The sequence below is a fragment of the Leuciscus leuciscus genome (genome assembly GCF_965113295.1).
Source record: "Leuciscus leuciscus genome assembly, chromosome: 9".
NCBI lineage: Eukaryota > Metazoa > Chordata > Actinopteri > Cypriniformes > Leuciscidae > Leuciscus > Leuciscus leuciscus.
In genome coordinates this window covers 6,291,564-6,316,272 of record NC_138733.1, presented here as the reverse complement: position 1 = coordinate 6,316,272, position 24,709 = coordinate 6,291,564, and the positions used below count along the sequence as shown (strand labels likewise).

At 41.0% G+C, this 24,709-nt stretch overlaps 2 protein-coding genes across 5 annotated transcripts; both read left to right on the top strand.

The window, feature by feature from the left end:
- Window positions 1–2,288: 2,288 nt before the first annotated feature.
- LOC309506404 (uncharacterized protein) lies at window positions 2,289–7,536 on the top strand. Of its 4 annotated transcripts, none has more exons than XR_014208718.1 (6): window positions 2,289–2,902; window positions 5,541–5,592; window positions 5,689–5,765; window positions 6,266–6,479; window positions 6,706–7,202; window positions 7,423–7,536. XR_014208718.1 is itself a non-coding variant. In XM_082180328.1 (5 exons), the coding sequence occupies exons 1-5, from the start codon at window positions 6,135–6,137 to the stop codon at window positions 7,501–7,503; spliced, it is 645 nt and encodes a 214-aa protein (XP_082036454.1). In that variant the 5' UTR covers window positions 6,053–6,134; the 3' UTR covers window positions 7,504–7,536. The 4 variants fall into 4 exon arrangements, 2 of the variants coding, with proteins under 2 accessions (XP_082036454.1, XP_082036455.1); XR_014208719.1 differs by lacking the exon at window positions 2,289–2,902 and adding an exon at window positions 4,610–5,190 and having other exon boundaries at window positions 5,447–5,592; XM_082180328.1 differs by lacking the exons at window positions 2,289–2,902; window positions 5,541–5,592; window positions 5,689–5,765 and adding an exon at window positions 6,053–6,142 and having other exon boundaries at window positions 6,706–6,781; window positions 6,937–7,202.
- Window positions 7,537–8,003: 467 nt separating this feature from the next.
- Window positions 8,004–23,575, top strand: LOC309506362 (G2/M phase-specific E3 ubiquitin-protein ligase-like). Its single transcript, XM_082180250.1, has 7 exons — window positions 8,004–8,402; window positions 8,512–8,671; window positions 8,778–8,884; window positions 9,179–9,323; window positions 9,551–9,677; window positions 11,918–12,373; window positions 23,533–23,575. The coding sequence occupies exons 1-6, from the start codon at window positions 8,305–8,307 to the stop codon at window positions 12,262–12,264; spliced, it is 984 nt and encodes a 327-aa protein (XP_082036376.1). The 5' UTR covers window positions 8,004–8,304; the 3' UTR covers window positions 12,265–12,373; window positions 23,533–23,575.
- The last annotated feature ends 1,134 nt before the right edge of the window (window positions 23,576–24,709 follow it).

Below are 24,709 nucleotides of genomic sequence, written 5' to 3'. Positions count from 1 at the left end.
GGGTGTACAGTAGTACATTTGAAAGTGTTATATAAAAATAAATAAAAACAACAAAAACGTCCTGTGACCTGTTGCACAAAGCCGGTTTAATTTGCTAACAGGTAAAGTTTGAGATTAGTTTGCAAACTCTGACTTTTTCGGGCACAAGAAAGTGGATTGGTTTTTAGTTGTGATCATCATCATGGTAACTTACGCTACACGGCTAACCTGTCCTCCGGAGCAGGTTTTATTCTGGGTTAGAAATTGCAGACCAAAACTGGACCAATCAGTGCAGTGACATGTATCTGATACAATAAAGCCACTCCCCCTGTATCTCTCACTCCAAATCAAAGCAGTTTATAGTGTGAAACAAACTTTAGAGACCAAATTGTCCATCTTTTGCTGATATATATATATATATATATATATATATATATATATATATATATATATATATATATATATGAATTATAATTACTTTTGATTCATGTAATATATTCATATATTATAGCCTATTAATTGACAAGTAAAATTAAACTTTGCTTTTAAATTAATATAAATGTGGAGACCTGGACAAATGTTTGGGTTTCTAAATGTATAACTATCGTTTTCTTTTTAAATTAGAAGTGAATTTCATTATTTGTATTTGGGTCTGAAATGATACAGACATACGCAAACCAAGTGTTGATGGATTTTTTTTTTTTTCATGTTCCTATATGAGACATGTTTATAGAAGGGTTTTTCAAATGTGTGTGTAAATATTCCTGTGTTTATTTTCTCAAGAGAAAGGCTGCTTCCAAATCTTCAGTTCTCATTCTCCTGGATCTGTCTGCTGCCTTCGACGCTGTGAATCATCAGATCCTTCCGCCCACCATTTCATCAATGGGCATCACAGGTACTCCTCTCCAATAGTTTGAGTCCTATCTCACAGGTAGATCCTTCAGGGTCGCATGGAGACGCGAGGTATCCAAAGCACATCAACTGACCACAGGGGTTCCTCAGGGTTCAGTTCTTGGACCCCTCCTCTTCTCCATCTACACCACATCACTGGGACACATCATACAGGCACATGGTTTATCTTACCATTGCTATGCTGATGACACACAGCTCTTCCTCTCATTTCAACCAGATGATCCCACAGTAGCTGCACGGATCTCAAGCTGTCTGGCGGACATCTCAGCATGGATGAAGGAACATCACCTGCAGCCAAGGCCGCCTTAATGCACGGGCTTACCTGGGCTGAAGCCCAGGGGCCTCCCAAGTTCAGGGGCCTCCCATGTTCAGGTTTATGATGAGCTGAAAAGGTCATATTGTTTTAACTTGTCAGATTTTGTCGCTGTATGTCGCTAGTCGCTTGTGGACGTTGGTAGTGCTGTCGCTCTAATGTTATTGTTATGGTGCGTTCACACCAAACGCGAAAAGAGCGTCTGGCGCGAGTGATTTCAATGTTAAGTCTATGCAAAGACGCGTTTATGCGCGTCTAGAGGTCCCGCGGCGCGAATGAGGCGTTACGGTTCGTGTCCGCTCAGTGCCGCTAACGTCTCCGCTTTGGAGTGTCTGTTGCGAGTGTGTTTAATCGACGTTTTTTTCAACACACTGATGTATAATCATCAGCGATGCACGCGATTACATTTAGAAATAGACAAGCTTTGTTTCCAAATGTACCAAGCAATGATCCTTTCAATTTTATAAACTTTTATAAACCCAGCCAATATAATCACAATGAACACATCCAAAATAAAATCTTTAACATGTAGGCTATATAACAACTGCAAAGCGTCTAATTTGTAAACAAAATGATTTACGCACTAAATCCAGAATAAACTCACTGAGACTGTCGATAGTTTCTTTTCCGTGCATCATTTTATTATATCCATGTTTGTGGTTAGTTACTGTCAAATCATATAAAACAGTGAAATCGCCCTCGAACTCTTCTGTCTCTCCTGCACTCGAGACGGTGACGGGAGCTGAGCTCCACTGAAAGGCTTCTTTCCTATTGGTTGTCGCTCGCGAAAATCGCTTCTCATTTGCATAAAGTTGAAATTTAGTTGCTGTGTGTGGTTGTTAAATAAAGTGTCTTGTGTTTATGTGCTCAGTGATATGTTAATAACAATATTAAAATTAAAAACAATATATAAAAATTAAAAAAACTCACTGTTGTAGGTCTCGAAAGAAACTAATGCATTATGTGATGTAGATTACCTATTACACTTTTTTTAAAATGAGACTATTAATCGAGGGGATGGGGGGCCTACAAAACCTCTCAGCCCCGGGGCCTAACATTAGGTTAAGGCGGCTCTGCCTGCAGCTCAACCTGGCAAAGACTGAGCTTCTCGTCCTCCCTGCCAATCCATCTCTACAGCACGACTTCACTATCCAGCTAGATTCATCATCAATCACCCAATCAAGGTCGGTCAAAAATCTTAGAGTAATATTTGATGACCAGCTGACCTTCACAGACCAAATTACAAAGACAGCTCGATCATGCAGGTTTGCACTGCACAACATCAGGAAGATCAGGCCTTTCCTAACTGAGCATGCAACACAACTTCTCGTCCAGGCCCTGGTCATATCTAGGCTCGACAACTGCAATGCTCTTCTGGCTGGACTTCCATCATGTACAACTATGGGTGCATTTCCAGAGGGAGGCTGTGCCCCGGAGCCCAGAGAGGGGCGTGCAGGGGGACTGGCGCCGGTGAGCGGGGCTGAACCGGCGCTACACTTTCCAGCGCAGGAGGAGAGGAGAATTTCATCCCAGGAGGACTTACTACTGTGCGTGTGCCCTGTTCCAGTGGCAGGATTGTCCAGCCTTGACAGTGGAACATTGTCCAGCACCATGGAGATGCAAGCGCAGAAGGATTTGGGAAATCATTGTTATCCATATCGGAATGAAGGACAGATGCCTGATACATCTTTAAAAACAGTGAGTAAACATGAATCTTACCAGTTTTTTTCCACTGTGAACCATGCGAAAATTTTATGGGACAGCAAAAGTAAACCTAAGGGCATTTTTGGAGCGCATTTGAACATTAGGAGCCTGTTGCCAAAGCATGATGAGGTTAAATCACTGTTAATGGACTCAAATTTACACTTTTTAGGCCTGAGTGAAACATGGCTTCATAGGGGGATTCAAACTGGTTTAATCGATATCCCAGGTTATAAATGTTATAGAAATGACAGGAAAACTGGAAGAGGAGGAGGAGTGGCACTTTATTTAAGAGATTACATGACATGCACTGAAGTCACTTTTGATCATGAATTAAATATTGAATATATTTGTGTTGAAATCTCATTATCATCAAGTATGCATTTTAAAATTGTGGTTTTATATAATCCTCCCTCTTTTAAAGATGTATTTTATGATGAGTTGAGTAAATTGATGAAATTGGTGGCCCATAAGTCCGAAGTTATTGTACTAGGTGATTTTAATATAGATTGGTCTAATTCTGGTAAAAGGAACAAACTCAAAACCTTAATGACTAAATTTGATTTCACCCAAATAATTAAGGGTGCCACAAGGATCTCAAAATCCTCTAGGACACAAACAGACCTAATTTTTTCGAACAAGGATGATCGGATTTTGAAATCATATCATTTTCTAACTGGTTTGTCTGACCATAACATGATTCTCGTTGCCCGAAAATTATAAAACAAACGTCTGCTAAATATAAACAAAACACAGTCAAATATCCTGACCATTCTAAAGCGTGATTTTCCTGCTGTCGATAATGAATTAAATGCTCTTGACTGGAGCACAACTAAAATGATGTGCATAGTTGCTGTAAAGAGGTAATGAACAAGGTTGAAGGGATCATTTCTAAATTTCTTAAAAAGCAAAAGCATTTGAAAAAGAGAACACTACCCTGGATTAATAAGGAGTCTAAGAAACTAAAAGTCTAAGAAATCGAGTCACAAAAAATATAAGAAAAGCAAAAGCGGAGTATTACATTACAACAATAACAGAAGCCAAGGGAAGCCCTCTCATAATGTGGAAGCAAATAAATGATATTGTGAAACCGTCAGGCAAATCAAAGACCATCCATGAGTTTAGAAATGGAGGTAGGCAGATTAGGGACAGTACACAAATAGCTCTGGAATTTAAAACGTTTTTTGTTTCATCAGTGGAAGAACTGGTGCAACATGTTAATGCAGAACAGCAACTAAATTTCACTAAACATCAATCAATAAACCAATACTCTTCATTCTCACTTCAGCAGACCAATGAAGTAAAAGTGCTTGAAGCAATAAATTCAGTTAACAACAGCTATAGTAAGGATCTTTTTCACATAAACACAGTCTTTTTGAAACGAAATAAAAACATTTTTGTAAAGCAGGACACACTTGATCAATTTGTCTATTCAGAGCGGACAATTCCCCACACCTTGGAAACAGGCAAAAGTTATGCCATTATTTAAGTCAGGAACACCTGACCAGGCATGCAATTATCGGCCCATAAGTATCTTACCTGTATTCTCAAAGGTGTTAGAAAAAATTGTGTATGGTCAGCTTATGGCTTTTATACAATCAAATAATATTTTACACCCATTACAATTTGGCTTCCGTCCTCAATACTCCACCGAAACGGCAAACTGTTTCTTTGTGGAACAACTCAAACTTGCAATAGTATGGCGTTATTTTTATGTCAAAAGTTATGAGCGTGTAAGACATGCTCACGAGCACATTATGTTATTTCACACGCGCAAAAATGAACCTTCAGCTGGCATGATAAAAGTACTCGCGCACAAATTCAACAACCGAGAGGTGTACAGGTAGCTGCAAGCGAGCGTCTCATAGGTTAACTCTGCTTGTACAGTGGAATCCTGCTCGCGCGCAGCGGGCTTCTGCTCGCGGAGTGCTGTTTTGCTCGCGCAGTGGATTTCTGCTCGCTCAGCTGATTTCTGCTCCCTCGAGTCTACATGACTTTTGACAATTTGGGGGCGGAAACCAAGGAGGGCACTGACCCTCTTATGATTGGTCACTTTCATCGTAATCACACCCACAGGGACATCCTTGTACCTTGATTGACAGCTCTCATTACACGAAGCACGGAGTTGGGTTAAGTTACCACCGAAGAAGAGTGGGAATGAATTAGAATGAGTTTTCTAATATAAATAAAATGTCTCTGCACGTATAAAATGATGCGCAGATCATAGTTAAATCAATTACCATCGATGTATATATTTGCGAACGATGAAGCCTACGTTTTGTTAAGTAAGTTAACATTAACGTTACATATTTTTGAGCAACAAGTAACGTAACTAGCTAACGTTAGCCTATTCGTTCTGTAGCTAACGCCTTAGCCAACACTTGTGATGCTGATCGCCCGACACTCATTTTTAAAACTTTTAATCTTTAAAAACTGCATCTTAGACAACTAACGTTAGGCTAACTGAATCATAACATAATTGTTTTCACATGTAAAAGTGCTATTCTTATTGACGCTGATTTAATGCATTTGATTTTGCAGGCTAACATCCAATGCAGTAAAATACTGTTTTGAATGTTGGGTAACTTAGCCACATGTTCACATTGTCCCTTATTGTATTTTTGTGTGGATCCAGCTCATCTTGCCGTTTATAGATGTAAGAGAAAATGGCGGACGCAAAAGAGGAGGTGAACTATTTTCTAAAATGTTTATTACGTTAAAGTAGTTCATTTGTGGTGGTGTTTGTTTCAGTTACATTTCTTTATTTCTCCCCTTTCCTCTAGGACGATTTGCGCAATATGGCCGCACCTCAATTTGGTGGCCAGGCTGAGAGCTACATTGAATAATCCAACACCAAACGGTATGTATCATGAGTAACTATCTTTACTAGGTTGTGTTGCCATCTCTAGACAACATGTGTGGTTTGATTACATTATGTTGCTTTCCCTGTATACATATAACAATATATAAATACTGTTTGTGGAACAACTTATTGCATTCATCATGGAAGTGTTGCTGTCATCATCATACAGCTCACCTATTCATTTAGCCTATAACACAACAGAAGTTACATGATGTCAGTGAATTAATTATGTTGAATGAACAATGAAGTTCAGGGACAGTGCAATGCACAGTCAAGCTCAGGCAGGACACATCCCAGGAACCACAAGAGCACAATGCGGTGCGTGGACCTGCACAGGCACCTTCAGGGACTGCAGTTCAAAAGAATATGGCCAGGTTTGGATGTTGTTCAAAGGATGCATCTCAGCTGTTTTAACAACAGCCCTCTTCAGTTCCTCACACAGTTGTTTGACTGCTGATTCAAATTAATTTGAATTTCATCTACTCCTCTTTCTACAGGTGTTTCCCTGGACTATTTAAAGATAAGCAGAAGTGTAGGCCTCCTTCGCGATTGTCTAAAAAAAGGTCAGGCACCAAAACAACGGCAATCCAATTCTTTCTTCTGGACAGCCCAACAGAGAGAACCCCCAAACCATCTGATGAGCTAATGCTTTTACAAGCTGGGTTAGGAAGAAGGACTGTAAATGTTCCAGAGGATGCTTGCCATAATGCGGTATGTGGTATGACACTTAATGAAGTAAGAACTGAAATTTGCACAAAATATTATTGACCTATACTAAAACAGCATATCCAGTGAAAACAGTAGCCCCAATCTTAGCCACCAAAACCATATCATTTATTTTTGGAATGCTGCCAATAACTCTAATGAACAGATTTGTCTTGAGCTCATTGATTTGATAAATATTTGCTAATCTTACTCACACACTTTAAATTCATAGATTACACACATTCTTTCTGAGACGTATCCGAAGATGTCAGAACTGGAGGGTGCCTGGATGCTGCACAAAGCCATGGGTAAAAAGCAAGAGATTGAAGTTGACTTTTTTTCTCCAAGCAAAGGAAATTTATTGAATCTTTTTGTTTGTTATAAAGTTGTCATGTTTGAAAAGTATGATCCTTCCAACAAGGGGCAGAAAATAAATATTTGTTTAATATTTGAACTTAAACAGGAGGATCAGGTCAACGGAAACTCAACTTGTTGACACCTGAAGAGGAAGGATACACAGGGGCCAGCCTTGTGAAGAGCTGGGGAGGCAAGGGCTGTCTCTACATTATGCCCATCCAGAACACACTGGACATTTCTCCCCTACCCTTCACAGCTCTGGAGTTCCAGGCCATGCCGAAAGCCCGGTGTGTGTCATGCCAGGAGTATGTGCCTCTGCAGCTCCTCGGTCTCCATGTCAAGACATGTATCCAGTCTAAAGTCAAGGTTGAGGTATGGCTTGCTGATTTGAAACTATAACATTGATGTTCTTTCTCCTTATTTGATATACAGGTTGGTCATTGTGTCATTTCTTAAATTTCACAGCACCTATTGGATGGTGGGACCATTTTAAAAGTGTCCCTGTCAGCTTAACCCAAAATTGCTTCTGGCACTGTTGTTTATAGCTATTGTTTTTTTGTAAGTCATCAAGTCTTGATATTTAATTTTATAGACCCACTGTGATGATGACATTATCAACTTGGATGACATTATCAACTTGGATGACGAAGTGGTAAGCTATCAATACAAATGAAGAGATCATACATAGCATTTCATATTATTGAGCCATACATTTATGATTTTATTTCAAATATATCTGATGTGAATGACCCAGAAATGTTTTACAGGCAAATGGTGATGTGCAGCCATCACATTTGGAGAGTAAGGTGAGCAAATTGCTTCTGTTTCTTCTTAAGATTTAGGTTTTAAGAATTAACTAGTGAAATGTTTTACATGATCTGTTCTCATCAAAGAGCATGTTTACATCTGACCTCTGAAAGAGTACATCTGCATTTTTAATGGATATTTAACACTGTTATTTTTTATTTTCATAGGTTACTTGTCCATTGTGCAGTCAACTATTTACAAAAGACGACATCTATGTGCATGCAAGTGTCTGTGGGGACTGGGAGAGGTAAAAGCTTTTCTAAGTTTCTCCTTAGTATCTTACAAAGTTTGATGCATTTTGTATCCACTTGCTTAAAATGCTTAATCCCACTGTAGAGTCCCCTGACATCCTGATGTCACTTGAAAAGAAAGTTGACACATCCCGGTCATTCAACATCAATGTGACAAGAGAGGACCTGTTTCAAAGGGGGCTGAAACAGTGGGCCAGGCAAAAACAGGCCTCCCCAAAGAATCTCCTCAGGGTCTCCTTCATTGGAGAAAATGGAATAGACCAAGGCGCTCTTCGTAAAGAGTTCCTTACCGGAATGTGTGCCCCACCAAGGTCAACACACATGATGAAAAGCACATTTAAGAGATTATCAATGTGAATAATATCTTATACATATCTAATACATTTGACAAAAGCAGCTCTTTGTTCTTTACAGAAATGGTGTGTGGAATTGAAGCACGTTTTTTTGAAGGAGATGGGGAAAGGGGCAAAAACCCTAAATACAGTATCTGTGACTACCAGGACAACAGTTTCAAGTATGTGCCACAGTCTGTCATATAAAATATATGACTTTGTATTGTTTAATTAGGTAGTAAAAGTCCACTGCCATTTTGTTCAAAATAGCTTTTGTCTTTGTCACAAAAGGACGTGTGGGGAGATTTTTGCCACAAGTTTGGTGCAGGGCGGTCCTGCACCAAACTTCCTTACAAGATGGTGCTACCATTTCTTGTGCCATGGGGAGATGGACAAGGATGTTGGTGTACTCAAAGTCACTGATCAGGATATTAAAAATCTGATGACAGAGGTATTTAAACAGTGTAATTCATACATTTTTCCAAGTCAGGCATATAAAGTTATCAGACAATGTTTGTCTCTTTTTGCAAATATCAAGGTTGTGTCTCTACTTTCAGGTGGAAAATGCAGAAGGTGGAGAAAGGCTGATAGACTTATCAGATGCGATTGTGGCATGTGGCTACACTGGGCCAATAAATGTTGACCAAAAAAAGGCCATCACAGAGTAAGTTAACATAAACATAACACATAAATATTTGTCACAAAATGCTTTAGTGTTAACAATTTAACTTTATTTTAAGGTGTCCTTGTTACAGTGTAATTATATATTTAAGTACAGAGTAATATTAAGTAACTACATGTACTTACTATAGGAATAGGGTAGGATTAGGATTTGGTTGAGGGTTAGTTGCATGTAATTATGCATCATTTACTGTTATTACTACGGTAAGTACATGTAACGTATGTAACAAGGACACCGTAAAATAAAGTGTTACCTTATTTTCTTACTGTTTATTAGTGCCATCGCTTTGCATGCACTGGTGAGGCTGATCCCGATCTTGAGCCAGCTGCGTGAGGGATTGAGGCTCTACGGATTAGATGAGGTGTTAGCACAGCACACCCAGATGTGCCAGCAGCTCTTTGTCCCCGGCCATTTACAGGAAGTCAGTAACGTTGTGAATGAACAATTATTTTATTAGAACAGCCACTGTTAGAGACACTGATGACTTGCTCTTATGGCATATTCTGCATTTTTACTTTAAGCTGCCTTCAAATGTGTGTTCAAAGAGCTAAACGCTACAGGCCAAAACATAAAATGAATCTTTAATTTAAATCTGCAATCCTTACTGTTATACCGTGTTTAAGCATTTGATTTGCTTCCTTATTTTAGGTGAATGTAGACTTCCTTCTGCTTGCGCTATCTCCTGATTTCAGTGAGGAAGGGTCTGTGAGACGCCAGCGAGAGATGCGGATCATACATTTTCTGCAGGATTTCTTGCAAAAGTTGGAAGACAGAGGTAACACACTGCTTAGCACCTTTGGTAACACTTTACAATAAGGGTGCACTAATAAGCATTAATTCATGCTTAACTAATGCACAGATAATACTGAATTAATGTATTACTAATGATTATCTAAGCTATTCATTAATGATTGCCTCATTAGCAACTAATGAAGAGTCTGTCTGGTTAATATATTAGTTAATTTATCAATTGTTATTAATTAAATATGTAATTGTGGATTAATTCCATAATCACTTATTTTATTAACTAATAGTGTTCATTAATTTGTTAATTACCACAATGAGCCTAATATGCATTAATACATTATTAATTACAACATTAGTAGTGTGTCAATTACTACAATTACTAGATGATGAGTTAATAATGATGTGCCTCAATAAGTAAAGTCACAACATAATGATTGTTAGCTAATGATTAATTAATCATTAATTACCATCACTAGAGTTTATAAAAGCTGTTTATTAAACACTGGTTTCCAAAAACATTGTAGTAATTGACACACTACTAATTCTGTAATTAATAATGTATTAATGCATATTAGTTTACCTGTATTATCTGGAAGTTGAAATATAAGGCTTTGGCTCATTGTGGTAATTAACAAATTAATTAACACTATTAGTTAATAAAATAAGGTATTATGGAATTAATACACACTTACACATTTAATTAATAACAATTCATATATGAACTAATATATTAACCAGACAGACTCTTCATTAGTTGCTAATGAGGCAATCATTAGTGAATAGCTTAGATAATCATTAGTAATACATTAATTCAGTATTATCTGTGCATTAGTTAAGCATGAATTAATGCTTATTAGTGCACCCTTATTGTAAAGTGTTACCGCACCTTTTTCTATAATCCTTGTCCATCACTCTTACCATACTATCATACACTTGTTTTCCACCGGTTTCATTTTATTCTATTTTTATTAGTTACTCCCTCTTTAGGTTTATATTCGTATGTGTATTCTGTCAAACCCACGCTATGTATATGACGAATGCATTTGTACTAGTGGTGGGCCGTTATCGGCGTTAACGTGCTGCGTTAACGCGAGACTCTTATCGCGCGATAAAAAAAATATCGCCGTTAATCTATTCTCCAAGTTGGGTTGGGAGATGGCTCTATACTACACAAGCTATGATGACGCAATCTACCCGCGGCCGCGAGGTAAACCCGGCTGCAACGCATATTCGTCGTCATCTTAAGTAAACACGGCTGAAAGTGAAAGCTGGTGAAAAAGATCGGTGCAACATCCATTATTTGGACTTGGTTCGGGTTTAAGCCGTCCGACGAGCAGCAGCAAACTATATACAGAGTGTGTGGGGTAACAGTTCGGTAAGTTAACACACGACTAATCCGTTCTACCACCTCAAATTCAAAACGAAACATGATATCACTGAATACCAGCGCGCGCGTATTATTCCCATTCCAATATATCTTAGTGGTGTAGCACATAATCTCGATTTTAAGAATCGTTGTTGTGTTTCTTTTTAACTGAAAAGACATCAGTTAGACAATATTCTAATTTTAAATTTGGGGTTTCATAAGCTCCAAGCCATAATAAACATTAGACCTACTTAAGTCTCTGCAGCTAGTGTACTTAAATTTTATTTATCTGCAAAATTATGTTGTATACTTACAGTTTTGCACAATATATGTTCTCAAAACTACATACACCCTTTAAACAAAAATACATTTAGCAGTTGTTTAGCATGGGTCTGTGTAATCTGTTCTGAAATGGTTTTATTATAATATACTGTATATCGTTATCGCAAGAGGCTGCAATGTATATCACGATATAGATTTTAGGCCATATCGCCCATCCCTAATTGATAGCCTATAGTAGTTGATAATAACATAGGCTTACCTAATGTTGCCTACGGACGGTAACAGTACAGTAATAACCTTTTACAGTCTATGAGTAGAACAGCTTTCTCAAGCAGTTTGTGATGCATTTTGGAAACAGGAGATGAGCCCCTGGTCTAATGCGCCGCCTGGCTTGAGAAACCCGTTCTCAAAGACTTACTTTTATAGTCATTATTTGGGTAGCACACATATTCTGAATGCCTTCGGCAGAATTCAAATGAGCCATTTTAATCTAGATTAATCTAGATTAATTTCAAAATTAATCTAGATTAATCTAGATTAAAAAAAATTATCTATGCCCACCTCTAATTTGTACTAACAGAAATGTTGAAAATTACTTATTTGTATTTGTCTCTGAGAAGAAGCAGACAGCCAAGAAGAGGGCAGCCCTGAAGGTCAAAGTCACGTGGCAGCTGTGCACGGAACAAATGGTGGGGGGAAGCGCCTGTCAGTCCGGAGCTTCCTTCAGTGGGTCACAGGTCAGGCACATGTTCCACTGATCGAATCCAAGAGAGAGGCATTCAAGATAACTGTTAATTTTGATCATGACTGCGACTCCCGCTATGGGGCACATAGCCTTTGTTACCCCATTGTCAATGCTTGTGCTGTTGCCATTACATTTCCTACACGCCACTTAGCAACCTCCCAAGAGTTTGAAAACAACCTAACCGAGGCAATCTGTGGTGGTTACGAGTTCAGCAGACACTAAAGTAGCATTTTAAGGTCCTTGTTACTTGTTTTAGTTACTTGGTAACTTTGTTACCCTTTTTGTGCTTTGTTTCTATTTTCTACTGCGTACAAACAAGTGTACAACAAATGTGCTGCTCCTTTAAGAAAGCAGGTAGAAGAATTAGGCCTACTACACCATGCTGTTTGTCTCTTTAGACTTGCCGTAGTTCTCAATGCATGCAACAACCCTGAAGCACAGCTGAGCACTTTTCATCATCTTTTACACGTTTTGTCTTCATAACTCTGAAGAACTTATGTCTGTAAGTGATGGTTAAAGTTGCATTTTCATGACAACCTTAAGTAAAGACCGTTTGAATTACGTTTTTGTGTGAAAAGTGTTAAAAACGGTAAAGATGCTAATCGCGTTAGCCTGTCTATGGCGTTTTCCATGTTAAGTTAGCATTCATGCTAATCGCTATATAACCATGTGTGGTTAATGGGTAAATTTAGTGTGTTACTGTATTTTGTGCTTTTCAAAGTAGTATTTAATCCTGTGTTAATAAGAATTTAACCTATTCAAGTTTATTAATATGTACATTTGTATTTCTGTATTGCAGTTTCACAGTGCTTCTGATAAAACATCCTAAACGTCCTACTACTTCCTGGGTGTTTATTGAAGAACCTGTTAGCTGTCTGCCAAGCTAGAAGTCCTACCCAAATTTTAGTAAGGGCAGAACAGTGAAAAGACACTAATTCGACGGGTTACATCTGGAATGTGTTGCCACGTGGAAATGCACAGCAATCTTCAATAAAGCTGCCTTCACTATGGAAGATCTCGAGATACGATCCCAATGCTCTAACACTTCACGTAGCAGCCGGTCTTCTTCAGCAAGTGTTATAGCAGCCAGAGCACGTGCGAAGGCAGAGGCTGCTCGCACTCAAGCATCATTTGCTCAAAAAGAAGCAGACATGCTAAAAGCACAAGCATATATCGAGGAAGAACAACAGAAAGCTGCAGCTGTGGCTGCTAGGAAGAAAGCAGAGCTTGAAGCAAACCTCCACACTCTGCGACTAGAGAGTGCTGCTGCAGCTGCCAATGCTGAAGCTGAAGTTTTAGAGGCAGCTGCTGAGAACGAAGCAGGGGATCCTGATCGCATAAGCTTAAAGAGTGAATGCGTTGAGCAGAGTTTTGCAACGAATCCAAAATCTGATCACTCTCACCATGACTCGCAACCCCAAGAACCGGTGCCAACACCAACACGCCAGCTAGCAATGGAAGTTGGTGAGCCAGTTAAAAGATGCACGGAGAAGGGTACCACGCAGTCAAATGAAATCAGCGTCCACGAGTTTCAGGAATTACCCGCTCAATACACATTCATTCAAGAACAAGCTCCTTCGAGTTGCCACCATCAAAGTCCATATAAGTCCGCTCTGTACGACTTTGAGCGTCCATATCATTCATCTCCACTACGAGGAAGTTCTAGCCACAGAGATCACACACACATGGCTACACTATCAGGCAACCATGACCAACCTTCTCAGCCTTATTCAACATTTGCTTCCAGAGAGCCCGAGTCTGGTTCAGCAGCTATGTCAGACTTAGCCAAGTATTTGGTACGCCGCGAAATGGTGAGCTCAGGGCTACTAAAGTACGACGACCAACCAGAGAACTATAGGGCCTGGAAGGCATCCTTCTACAGCTCTATAGAGAGCCTACACCTAGCACCAAGAGAGGAGTTAGATCTCCTTTGCAAATGGCTGGGACCAAAATCTTCCGAGCAGGCAAGGAGGATAAGAGCGGTTCATATCCATGATGCAGCAGCGGGTGTGAATATGGTGTGGCAAAGGCTGGAGGACTGCTTTGGATCGCCAGAAGCCATAGAAAATGCTCTCTTCAGGAAAATAGAGGATTTTCCAAAAATCAGCAACAGAGACAATCAAAAGCTGAGAGAATTTGGAGACATTCTTTTGGAGATAGAGGCTGCCAGAGCAGATGGCTTCTTAACTGGGCTCAGTTACTTGGATACATCTCGTGGCATCACTCCAATTGTTCAGAAACTGCCATACTCCCTGCATGACAAGTGGGTCTCTCTAGCATCTCGTTACAAAGAAGCCTACAGAGCTCCATACCCACCATTCTCTATATTTGCAAAGTTTGTCTGTGACCAAGCCAAGATTCTGAACGACCCGAGTTTCGCATTACTTACTGGTCCAAGCATGAACAAAACTGAAAGACCCTTTAAACAAAACTTAAAAACACCTGTTTCTGTCAGGAGGACGGACGTCTCAGTAGACACTGACAACTATCAAGACAACTCGGGAGAAAAAGCACCGATCGACCTAGACAAGCAGTGTCCCCTACACCTCAAACCACATCCCCTGAGGAAGTGCCGTGGTTTCCGAAGCAAACCTTTGGATGAGAGAAAAACCTACCTTAGGGACAAGAACATCTGTTACAGGTGTTGTGCTTCATCCAGTCACCTAGCCAAGAACTGCGACAAAAACATTCAATGCAGAGAGTGCAATAGTGATAGTCACCCAACAGCACTTCATCCGGGACCAGCTCCGTGGACTTCTGGAGCCCCTGTAATGGCGAAAGATCAAGGCGGGGAGCAAAGGGAAGGAGCCTCTTTAGCTATCACATCCAAATGCACAGACATATGTGGGACTGCTTCCAGGTCAAGGTCATGTGCAAAAATCTGTCTTGTCAGTGTTTACCCAGTAGGCCATAGAGAAAGAGCCGTGAGAACCTACGCTGTTGTCGACGAACAGAGTAACAGATCTTTGGCAAGAAGTGAGTTTTTTGAGCTCTTTGACATCAAGGAAGGTTCAGCTTCATACACATTGAAGACATGCTCAGGAGTCATTGATACCATAGGGCGACGAGCTAACAACTTCGTCATGGAGTCTTTAGATGGTAAGACTCAGATCCCACTCCCATCTCTGATCGAATGTGATATGTTGCCGGATGATAGGTCAGAAATTCCCACGCCAGAGATCGCCAAACACTATTCTCATCTCAAAAGCGTTGTGGGCAAGATCCCTCCACTCGATCCCACAGCAGCCATCCTTATCCTACTCGGACGTGATGTACCAAGAGTGCATAAAGTCCGAGAGCAGTGCAACGGACCTCACAACGCACCCTATGCCCAACGTCTCGATCTGGGCTGGGTTATCATAGGAGAAGTGTGTTTGGGGTCAGCTCACAAACCAGACTCCATCAGTGTCTACAAGACTAACATACTGAGTAACGGCCGTCCATCTCTTTTTGATCCTTGTCCAAGTAAGCTTCACATCAAAGAGAAGGTGGATGTTCAAGTACTTCAACCCGGAGTTGCACATCTCGCAGATGTTGACAACCTGTTTAGTGAAACGGATTGTCTTGGTAAAGGAGTCTTCCAGCAAACGGCCCGGGATGACAAGCCTGCTATGTCTGTGGAAGATAAGATCTTTCTGGAAATCATGGACAAAAAGATGTTTATGGACGACTCAAACAGTTGGGTGGCTCCATTGCCTTTCAGAGAACCAAGGCGCAAACTTCCCAACAATAGAGTACAAGCAGAAAACCGTTTCAAGACACTACGCCGTAGGATGGAAAGAAGTCAGGAAATGAGAGAACACATGCTTGCATTCATGCAGAGAATCTTTGAATCAGGACATGCAGAACCAGCTCCCCTGCTCCCCCGAGACCAAGAACGCTGGTATTTGCCAATTTTTGGGGTTTACCATCCACGCAAGCCAGGTCAGATTCGAGCTGTATTCGACTCCAGTGCTAAGCATGATGGTATTTCCCTGAATGACATCCTTTTGAGCGGCCCTGATTTAAACAACTCGCTCCTTGGGGTACTTACTCGCTTCCGTAAAGAACCGGTTGCTGTAGTAGCAGACATAGAGCAGATGTTCTACTGCTTCAGGGTCTGCGAGGAGCATCGTGATTTCCTGCGGTTCCTCTGGTTTCAGAACAACGACCCTGCCAGAGAGGTTGCAGAGTACCGCATGACTGTCCATGTATTTGGAAATAGCCCCTCTCCAGCCGTTGCCATATATGGTTTAAGAAGAGCTGCTCTACAAGAGGAAGACGAATATGGCCTGGAGGCAAAACAGTTTGTCTTGAGAGATTTTTACGTGGATGACGGTTTGGCCTCATTTCCTACCAGTGACCTCGCCATTCATGTACTAAAAAAGACTAAAGAAATGTTAGCAGTTTCAAACATCCAACTACACAAAATAGCATCCAATCACAAGGCTGTGATGGAGGCATTCCCACCCGAAGAACGGGCTAAAGAGCTAAAGGGTTTAGCACTGGGGGTAGACCCTCTACCTGTGCAGAGAAGCTTAGGGCTCAACTGGAACCTTCAGAGTGACAGCTTCACTTTCTTCGTCTCCAGAGAAGAGAAACCATTTACGCGCAGGGGTGTTCTCTCAACAGTCAACAGTCTGTTCGACCCACTTGGTTTTGTGGCTCCAATAACAATACAAGGGAAGTCACTTGTCAGAGAACTTTCATCAGAGTATTGTGAATGGGATGCTCCATTGCCTGCCGAAAAAAAGACAAGGTGGAAGACCTGGAAAGATTCGCTCATTGCACTCGAGCAGCTTCAGATTCCACGGTCATACTTACCTGTTTCTTTGGTCTCTACACTATCCAGGGAACTATATGTCTTTTCTGATGCCTCTACCACAGCTATCTCTGCAGTAGCTTACATCAGAACAGTTGACAATCAGGGAAACATTCAGGTTGGATTCTGCATGGGGAAGTCCAAATTGGCTCCAAAACAGTGCCACACTGTACCACGTCTGGAGCTTTGTGCAGCCGTACTCGCGGTAGAGCTTGCAGACACGTTGGACATGAAGGTGCACACAGTTAAGTTCTACACAGATAGTAGAGTAGTGCTTGGTTATATATACAACACTAACAGAAGGTTTTACGTATATGTTGCCAACAGAGTAGCTCGCATCCGAAAGTCAACACGCTCCGATCAATGGCATTTTATCAACACAGGACACAATCCTGCAGATCACAGCAACAGAAAATGACTTTACTTCCAACTAGGCACCTACCCATGTTTAACGGTGAACCTCTGAACTTCAGACCATTTATGCAGGCATTTGAACACTGTATTGAGAAAAACACCAGCAATAGCCAAGACAGACTGTATTACCTTGAACAATACACCTCTGGCCAACCTAAGGAGCTGGTCAGAAGTTGCCTTCATATGGATGCAGATAGAGGGTATGCAGAGGCAAAACGGTTATTGGAACTTCATTTTGGAGATGAATTTAAAATTACTAATGCTTATATGGATAAAGCCTTAAATTGGAATAATATCCCATCAGACAATGGAGAAGCTCTGTACAGTTATGCTCTTTTCCTCCGTGGATGCTGTAATGTAATGCGTACCTTAAGGTACATGGATGAGCTGAACCTTCCATTAAACCTGAGGCTTCTAATCTCCAAGGTACCTTACAAAGTGAAAGAAAAATGGAGATCACATGCTTTTGACATCAGGGAACGAACAGGAGCAAGAGCCACATTTGACGATCTTGTCCTCTTCCTGGAAAGGCAGGCCAGGATTTTACAAGACCCAGTTTTTGGTAACCTCCAAGACAGCTCCTCAAACAGAAGGTCATCAAAAACAGCCGCTAACAGTAGCAAGCCAATGAGTTCCATGCAGAAGAGCAGAGGGAGCAGTTTCACCACAACAGTAGCAGTTGCGCCAAAGAACAACACAGAGAGCACAATGCAAGTATCCAATGTGCCCAAAAACAGTTCATAAAAACTCTGTCCTGCCTGTAATGGTGAGCATGAGATTGTGTCATGTCAAGAGCTGATGAAGAAGTCTCACAACGCACGAGTTGAGCTGCTAAAGACTAAAGGTGTCTGCTTTGGTTGTCTTGCTAAAGGACACATGAGTTTGACTTGCAAAAATAGACAAACCTGTTCAATTTGTTCAAAATTACATCCCACTATCTTGCATATACCTCAAAATGTAACGAAAGAGCAGAGTAATGCAGGTCCTTCAGACAAAAAGGCAGTGAGCAGCGGGTTGGTTTCACTGAAAACAGAAGCACTTGATTGCAGTGATAAACATTGTACACTTGCAATAATACCAGTTCAAGTCAAAATGAGTAATTCAAATCATGTAATTCAGACATACGCTTTCCTTGACCCAGGGAGTTCCGCAACCTTTTGCACAGAACAACTTAGGAGGAACTTGAATGCTAATGGGAAACATCAACAAATACTTCTGCGCACTATGGGGCAAAAGAAATCTGTTAACAGCCTGGTAGTCAAGGGTCTGGAAGTATGTAGCTTGGAAGGAAAGGAATTCATAAAATTGCCTGAAGTTTACACTCAGCTGGAAATTCCTGTCAACAGGGAACATATCCCCAGACGAGAAGATATTCGAAAATGGCCTTATCTTCAAGATGTTGATATTCCCAACATTAATGCTGGGATTGACCTTCTGATTGGGATTAATGCGCCCAAATTGATGGAACCTTGGAGAATTATCAATAGCCAGGGTAATGGACCCTTTGCTGTTAAAACACTGCTAGGTTGGGTGGTGAATGGACTTCTCCATACTGAGGATGCATGCATCAACAAGCAAGGTCAGAAATATGTTCATGCACATCGGATTTCTGTTGATAACCTGAGTGAACTTTTGATTCAGCAATACAATCATGATTTCCCAGAAAAAAGTTTTGAGGAAAAGAAGCAAATGTCGGTGGAAGACCACAAATTCATGCAGATAATGGACAGCTCTGTTGAAATAATGGATGGACATTATCAATTGCCTTTGCCATTCAAGAAGGATAATCCTATGATGCCAAACAACCGTCACATGGCAGAGCAACGAGCATTGTCTTTAAAAAGAAAGTTTCAAAAGAATAGTGACTTTCATAATGAGTATAAGGCATTTATGGAAAAGGTCCTATCATGCAGACATGCTGAACTTGTACCCCAAGACCAGTTGATGCAGGAAAATGGAAAAGTGTGGTATATTCCACACCATGGTGTGTTTCACCCAAAGAAGGGGAGCTTGCGTGTGGTATTTGACTGCTCTGCAGCTTATCAGGGTGCCTCACTGAACACTGAACTCATTCAAGGACCCAATCTTACAAACAGCTTAATTGGGGTCTTAGTCCGTTTTCGTCTTGACAACATTGCTATCATGGCTGATGTGGAGAAAATGTACTATCAAGTAAAGGTCCCATCTCATCATGTGAACTTCTTGCGCTTCCTTTGGTGGCCAAATGGGGACGTCAGTCAGCCACTGAAAGAGTACAGGATGATCGTTCATCTTTTTGGTGCAACATCATCAGCTAGCTGTGCAAGTTATGCTTTAAGGAGGACAGCTGAGGATAACAAGGGGTACTTCTCAGCTGATGCAACTAGCACAGTCAAGAACAACTTCTATGTAGATGATTTGTTGAAGGCGGTGGACACAGAGGGCCATGCCATTGGACTTTGTAAAGAGCTGAAATTACTCTGTGCAACTGGAGGCTTTAAGTTGACCAAATGGATTAGTAACAACAGAGCTGTATTGGCCTCCATTCCAGAGCCTGAGAGGGCCAAGGACATAAAGAATCTTGACCTTGACATAGAAGATTTGCCAGTTGAAAGAGCTCTCGGTGTGCAATGGTGTGTTAAGGAAGACACTTTCACATTCCAGGTGACCATAAAGGAGCGTCCATGCACCAGACGTGGGATTCTGTCCATGGTCAGTTCTATATATGACCCACTTGGATTCCTTGCACCTCTCACCTTTCCGGCAAAACACATCTTGCAAGAGTTATGCAAGCAGAACATTGGATGGGATGAAGAATTGCCAGAGGTTCACGCTCAAGCTTGGAAGCAATGGTGGCAAGATCTTCCAAGAGTGAGAGAGTTCAAGGTCAACCGATGCCTTGTACCAAACAACTTTGGAGATGTCAAAACGGCACAGATGCACCACTTCTGTGACGCGAGTGACCTGGGGTATGGAACAGTTACCTATCTTAGGCTGACTAGCAGCAACAAGGTCCACGTCACCTTTATAATGGGAAAGGCCCGAGTTGCTCCCTTAAAACTGATGACCACACCACGAATGGAGCTCACTGCTGCAGTTTTGGCCGTACGAATGGACAAGATGCTATCTGAGGAGTTGCATATGGAATTGGAAAAGTCTCTGTTTTGGACAGATAGCATGACTGTTCTAAGGTACATCCGGAATGAAAGCAGAAGATTCCTAACCTTTGTGGCAAACCGTGTTAATGTCATCAGAAGTGAGTCAGATGTCTCCCAATGGAAGTATATAGGCACAAAACTCAATCCCGCTGATTATGCCTCCCGAGGACTACATGTCAACACATTCTTGAAAAGAACAACATGGATCAGTGGCCCAGACTTTCTGAAGGAATCATCTCATTGCTGGCCAGAGCTTCCATCTGAACCTATTCTCTCTCAAGATGACCCTGAATTAAGAAAAGGAGTTGTCACTGTCAATGTTGCTGTGAAGGAAAACTGTGACGCCACTACTTACCTCATGAATTATTTTTCAACTTGGATGAGGCTCAAGAAAGCTGTGGCATGGTTTCTGAGGTTCAAGTCTGTTCTGTTGAAATTATTTAAGAATGGCAAGAAAGATCTAAACAGACATATCATGACCACAAGAAAAGGAAAACATGAAAAGACAGGTCCATATGTTCTGTCAATCAGTGATCTAGAGGATGCTGAGGTTGCAATCTTGCAGTTTTGCCAAAGGCAGGGATTCCCACAAGAAATAGCCTGTTTGCAGAAAGGCATGCAAAATGTAAACAGAAACAGCTCCATCTACAGGTTAGATCCTCTTCTGGCCAATGGCATCTTAAGGGTTGGTGGGCGTCTGAGTAAAATGGCAATGCCCACTGAGCGGAAACACCCTGCTATTCTCCCTAAGGACCATCACGTTTCCAAACTGTTACTTCAGCACATCCATCAAGAAGTTGGACACAGTGGAAGAAATTTCATGCTCTCCAAACTCAGACAAAGATATTGGATTCCTTGCGCCAACACTCTGGCCAGAAAGGTAGTTTTTGAATGCACCAGGTGCAGAAGAGTCAAGTTGAGTGCAGGTGAACAGAAAATGGCAGACTTGCCAGTTGACAGGTTGACCCCTGACCTTCCGCCCTTCACGCATGTAGGGGTTGATTATTTTGGGCCATTAGAGGTAAAACGAGGCCGCAGCATTGTAAAACGGTACGGCGTGATTTTCACATGTCTTACCAGCCGTGCTATACACTTGGAGGTTGCACATTCACTTGATACTGACTCTTGCATTCATGCATTCAGACGTTTCATTGCCAGAAGAGGACCAGTGTCTGAGTTGCGGTCAGATAATGGAACAAACTTTGTTGCAACTGAAAAGGAACTAAAAGAGTCCTTGAAATCTTGGAACATGCAACAAATTGAAAAAAGTCTGCTCCAAAAGGGAGTGAAATGGACATTTAACCCTCCCCATGGTGCCCATTATGGAGGGATATGGGAGAGGTTGATTCGCATGATCAAAACGACGGTACGGTCAGTCACCAGCCAACAGTATCTGGATGATGAAGGCCTTCAGACAGTAATGTGTGAGGTTGAGGCCATTCTCAATAGCCGTCCACTCACGACTGTTTCTGATAACCCAAATGACTTGGAGCCGTTAACACCTAATCATATACTGCAGCTTAAGGTGCAGCCTGTTCTACCTCCAGGTTTGTTCGTGAAAGAAGATCTTTACACCAGACATCGTTGGAGACAGATCCAGTACATTGCCGACTTATTTTGGAAACGCTGGGTCCGAGAATACCTCCCTCTTCTGCAAACACGGCAAAAATGGTCTCGTGTCAGACGCAACTTCTGTCCAGGAGACGTCGTGCTAGTAGCTGATAGCACAGCGCCAAGAGGATCATGGATGCTGGCTAGAGTCACTGAAGCCTTCCCTGACTCTAAAGGCTTGGTCCGCAGTGTACGGCTTCAAACCAAAACAAGCCAGCTTGAAAGACCTATCAGTAAGATCTGTTTGCTAGTAGAAGGCCAGCAATCTAAAGCTGAGTGAGACCTGAATGAACTTGCGCACGAGCACACACTGTCATACAGATACATACACTGAATCTTTGCACTCATTTATTCTTGTAAATAATGCATAATGAGTTTAAGGGAATAATATATGGCTCCTTGGAAAATTACATTTAGTTAGTTATAGCTTGCTTCCTGCAATAGCTATAAGGGGCCGGCTATGTAGGAGCCATTTTGAGTTTAATCTAAATTGTTGTGCTATTGGAGCACTAGTATATTTTGTTAGATTTAGGGTCCTTTATTTTATAGGGACTTTTAGTTTGACGGTCGGTGAGAATGTTTGTAGATAAAGATGGCCGCCTCTCACATTTCTAAAATAAAAGAAAGAACAAGGAAGCTGTTGGAATGTATTAAGCATACAGTTCTTTACATCGCTATTGAAACTCTATTGAATCTTTATTGGATCTCTATTGAATATTTGGACATTATTTTTTGATATTAAGTTGTGCCTTTTTTAACCACCATTTTTCAACCACTTACCAATCATTTGTTGGATTACTGGAGTCCATACTTTGTCTGCTACTACCAACCTACTTACCTGCCTGCTGCCTGCTTTGCTCTACTTACCTGCCCTGTTTACCTATCTGCTGGAATCCCGTCTCATCCACCTCAAAAAGGTACAATTTAAGTTTCACTGTGTTGGATAGCTTGTCAAAGAAGCTAAGCAATACGTCCCAGCTAAGAGTGGTCCGCCACTACACTTGCCGTAGTTCTCAATGCATGCAACAACCCTGAAGCACAGCTGAGCACTTTTCATCATCTTTTACACGTTTTGTCTTCATAACTCTGAAGAACTTATGTCTGTAAGTGATGGTTAAAGTTGCATTTTCATGACAACCTTAAGTAAAGACCGTTTGAATTACGTTTTTGTGTGAAAAGTGTTAAAAACGGTAAAGATGCTAATCGCGTTAGCCTGTCTATGGCGTTTTCCATGTTAAGTTAGCATTCATGCTAATCGCTATATAACCATGTGTGGTTAATGGGTAAATTTAGTGTGTTACTGTATTTTGTGCTTTTCAAAGTAGTATTTAATCCTGTGTTAATAAGAATTTAACCTATTCAAGTTTATTAATATGTACATTTGTATTTCTGTATTGCAGTTTCACAGTGCTTCTGATAAAACATCCTAAACGTCCTACTACTTCCTGGGTGTTTATTGAAGAACCTGTTAGCTGTCTGCCAAGCTAGAAGTCCTACCCAAATTTTAGTAAGGGCAGAACAACAAAGTTGTTCTATTGTTAAAAAGAATAAATCTAAAGATTTAACTGTGGTTGTTGTATATTTTATTTACATCACTTTCTGATCACAAAAACAAACATTAAACACCTGACAAAGCCTGAAGCACATATTCATGACATAGGAGGTAAAGGTCTCTAGTGTCAGTGTCTCCATTTTCTTCCACCAGCACCTGAAGCTCTACTAGCTGCTGTTCATTCAGTGGACACTCAAATTCAGGGACTACTATCACACCATCCACATCTTCTCCATAGTCAGCTGCAACATCCCAGTCAATGTCCGGCTCTTCAATATCCTGACAGTCGAACAAGACAGAAAAATACCGCTATCATTAGTCATCCCATGTTTACAGCATCTAATGTAATCTGTTCATCCCAATTGTTTGGCTTTTCAACATTAGCTGAAGATAAACATTTAGGGTTTTTATAACTATGCAACAAATTGATTTGATCGGGAGCTTAAATATTCGTATTGGTGTTAAACAGTACAAGTGTACCTAATGAAGAGGTTACTGAGTGCGTTTAACACACCTTAATGACTCTTACTACCATGCGGCACCCTATATAATAACTTTTTCTCCCACGTCAACAGGGTAGTATTTCAGCCATCTGAATGCAACATTCAATTATTTGGTGTACATCATAGCAAATTTGCTTACACAGAAGGCCAACACATGAAAAGACCCAATGAAATGAAATCTTACCTTCCTGGAGTAGCCGTCCACTGCACCAAAAAGTACAATGTTGTACCTGATGGGAACAAAATAAAGACCTACATTACCAGTTTCAACCTGGATTTTTATTGTAGAAATGTCATGGCAACATACTTATGCTTTGAGATCTATCAGTGTCTGCATCATTATATTTAACAAAATAAATAAATAATGAATAATCTGTACTGTACAGTACTGACCTGATAAGTTTGTGGTTAGTGTCGACATGCCACAGTGAAAGGGGCCCCCTGACAGAGTAAGTTCTTCGCACAATGCAGCCCAGTCCAGTCAGTCTAGAAAGAATCCTAGCGAGTCCACTCGATGCATTGATGCAGTAACTCTCCTCCACTGGACGTGGATTCCCATGGACTTTAGCCTCCCTTTGACCATCCGATAGCCTGCTGTGGGCATTTCATTTTTGATGCGTTGGACTGCATTATCAAGCTCCTGGTCAGT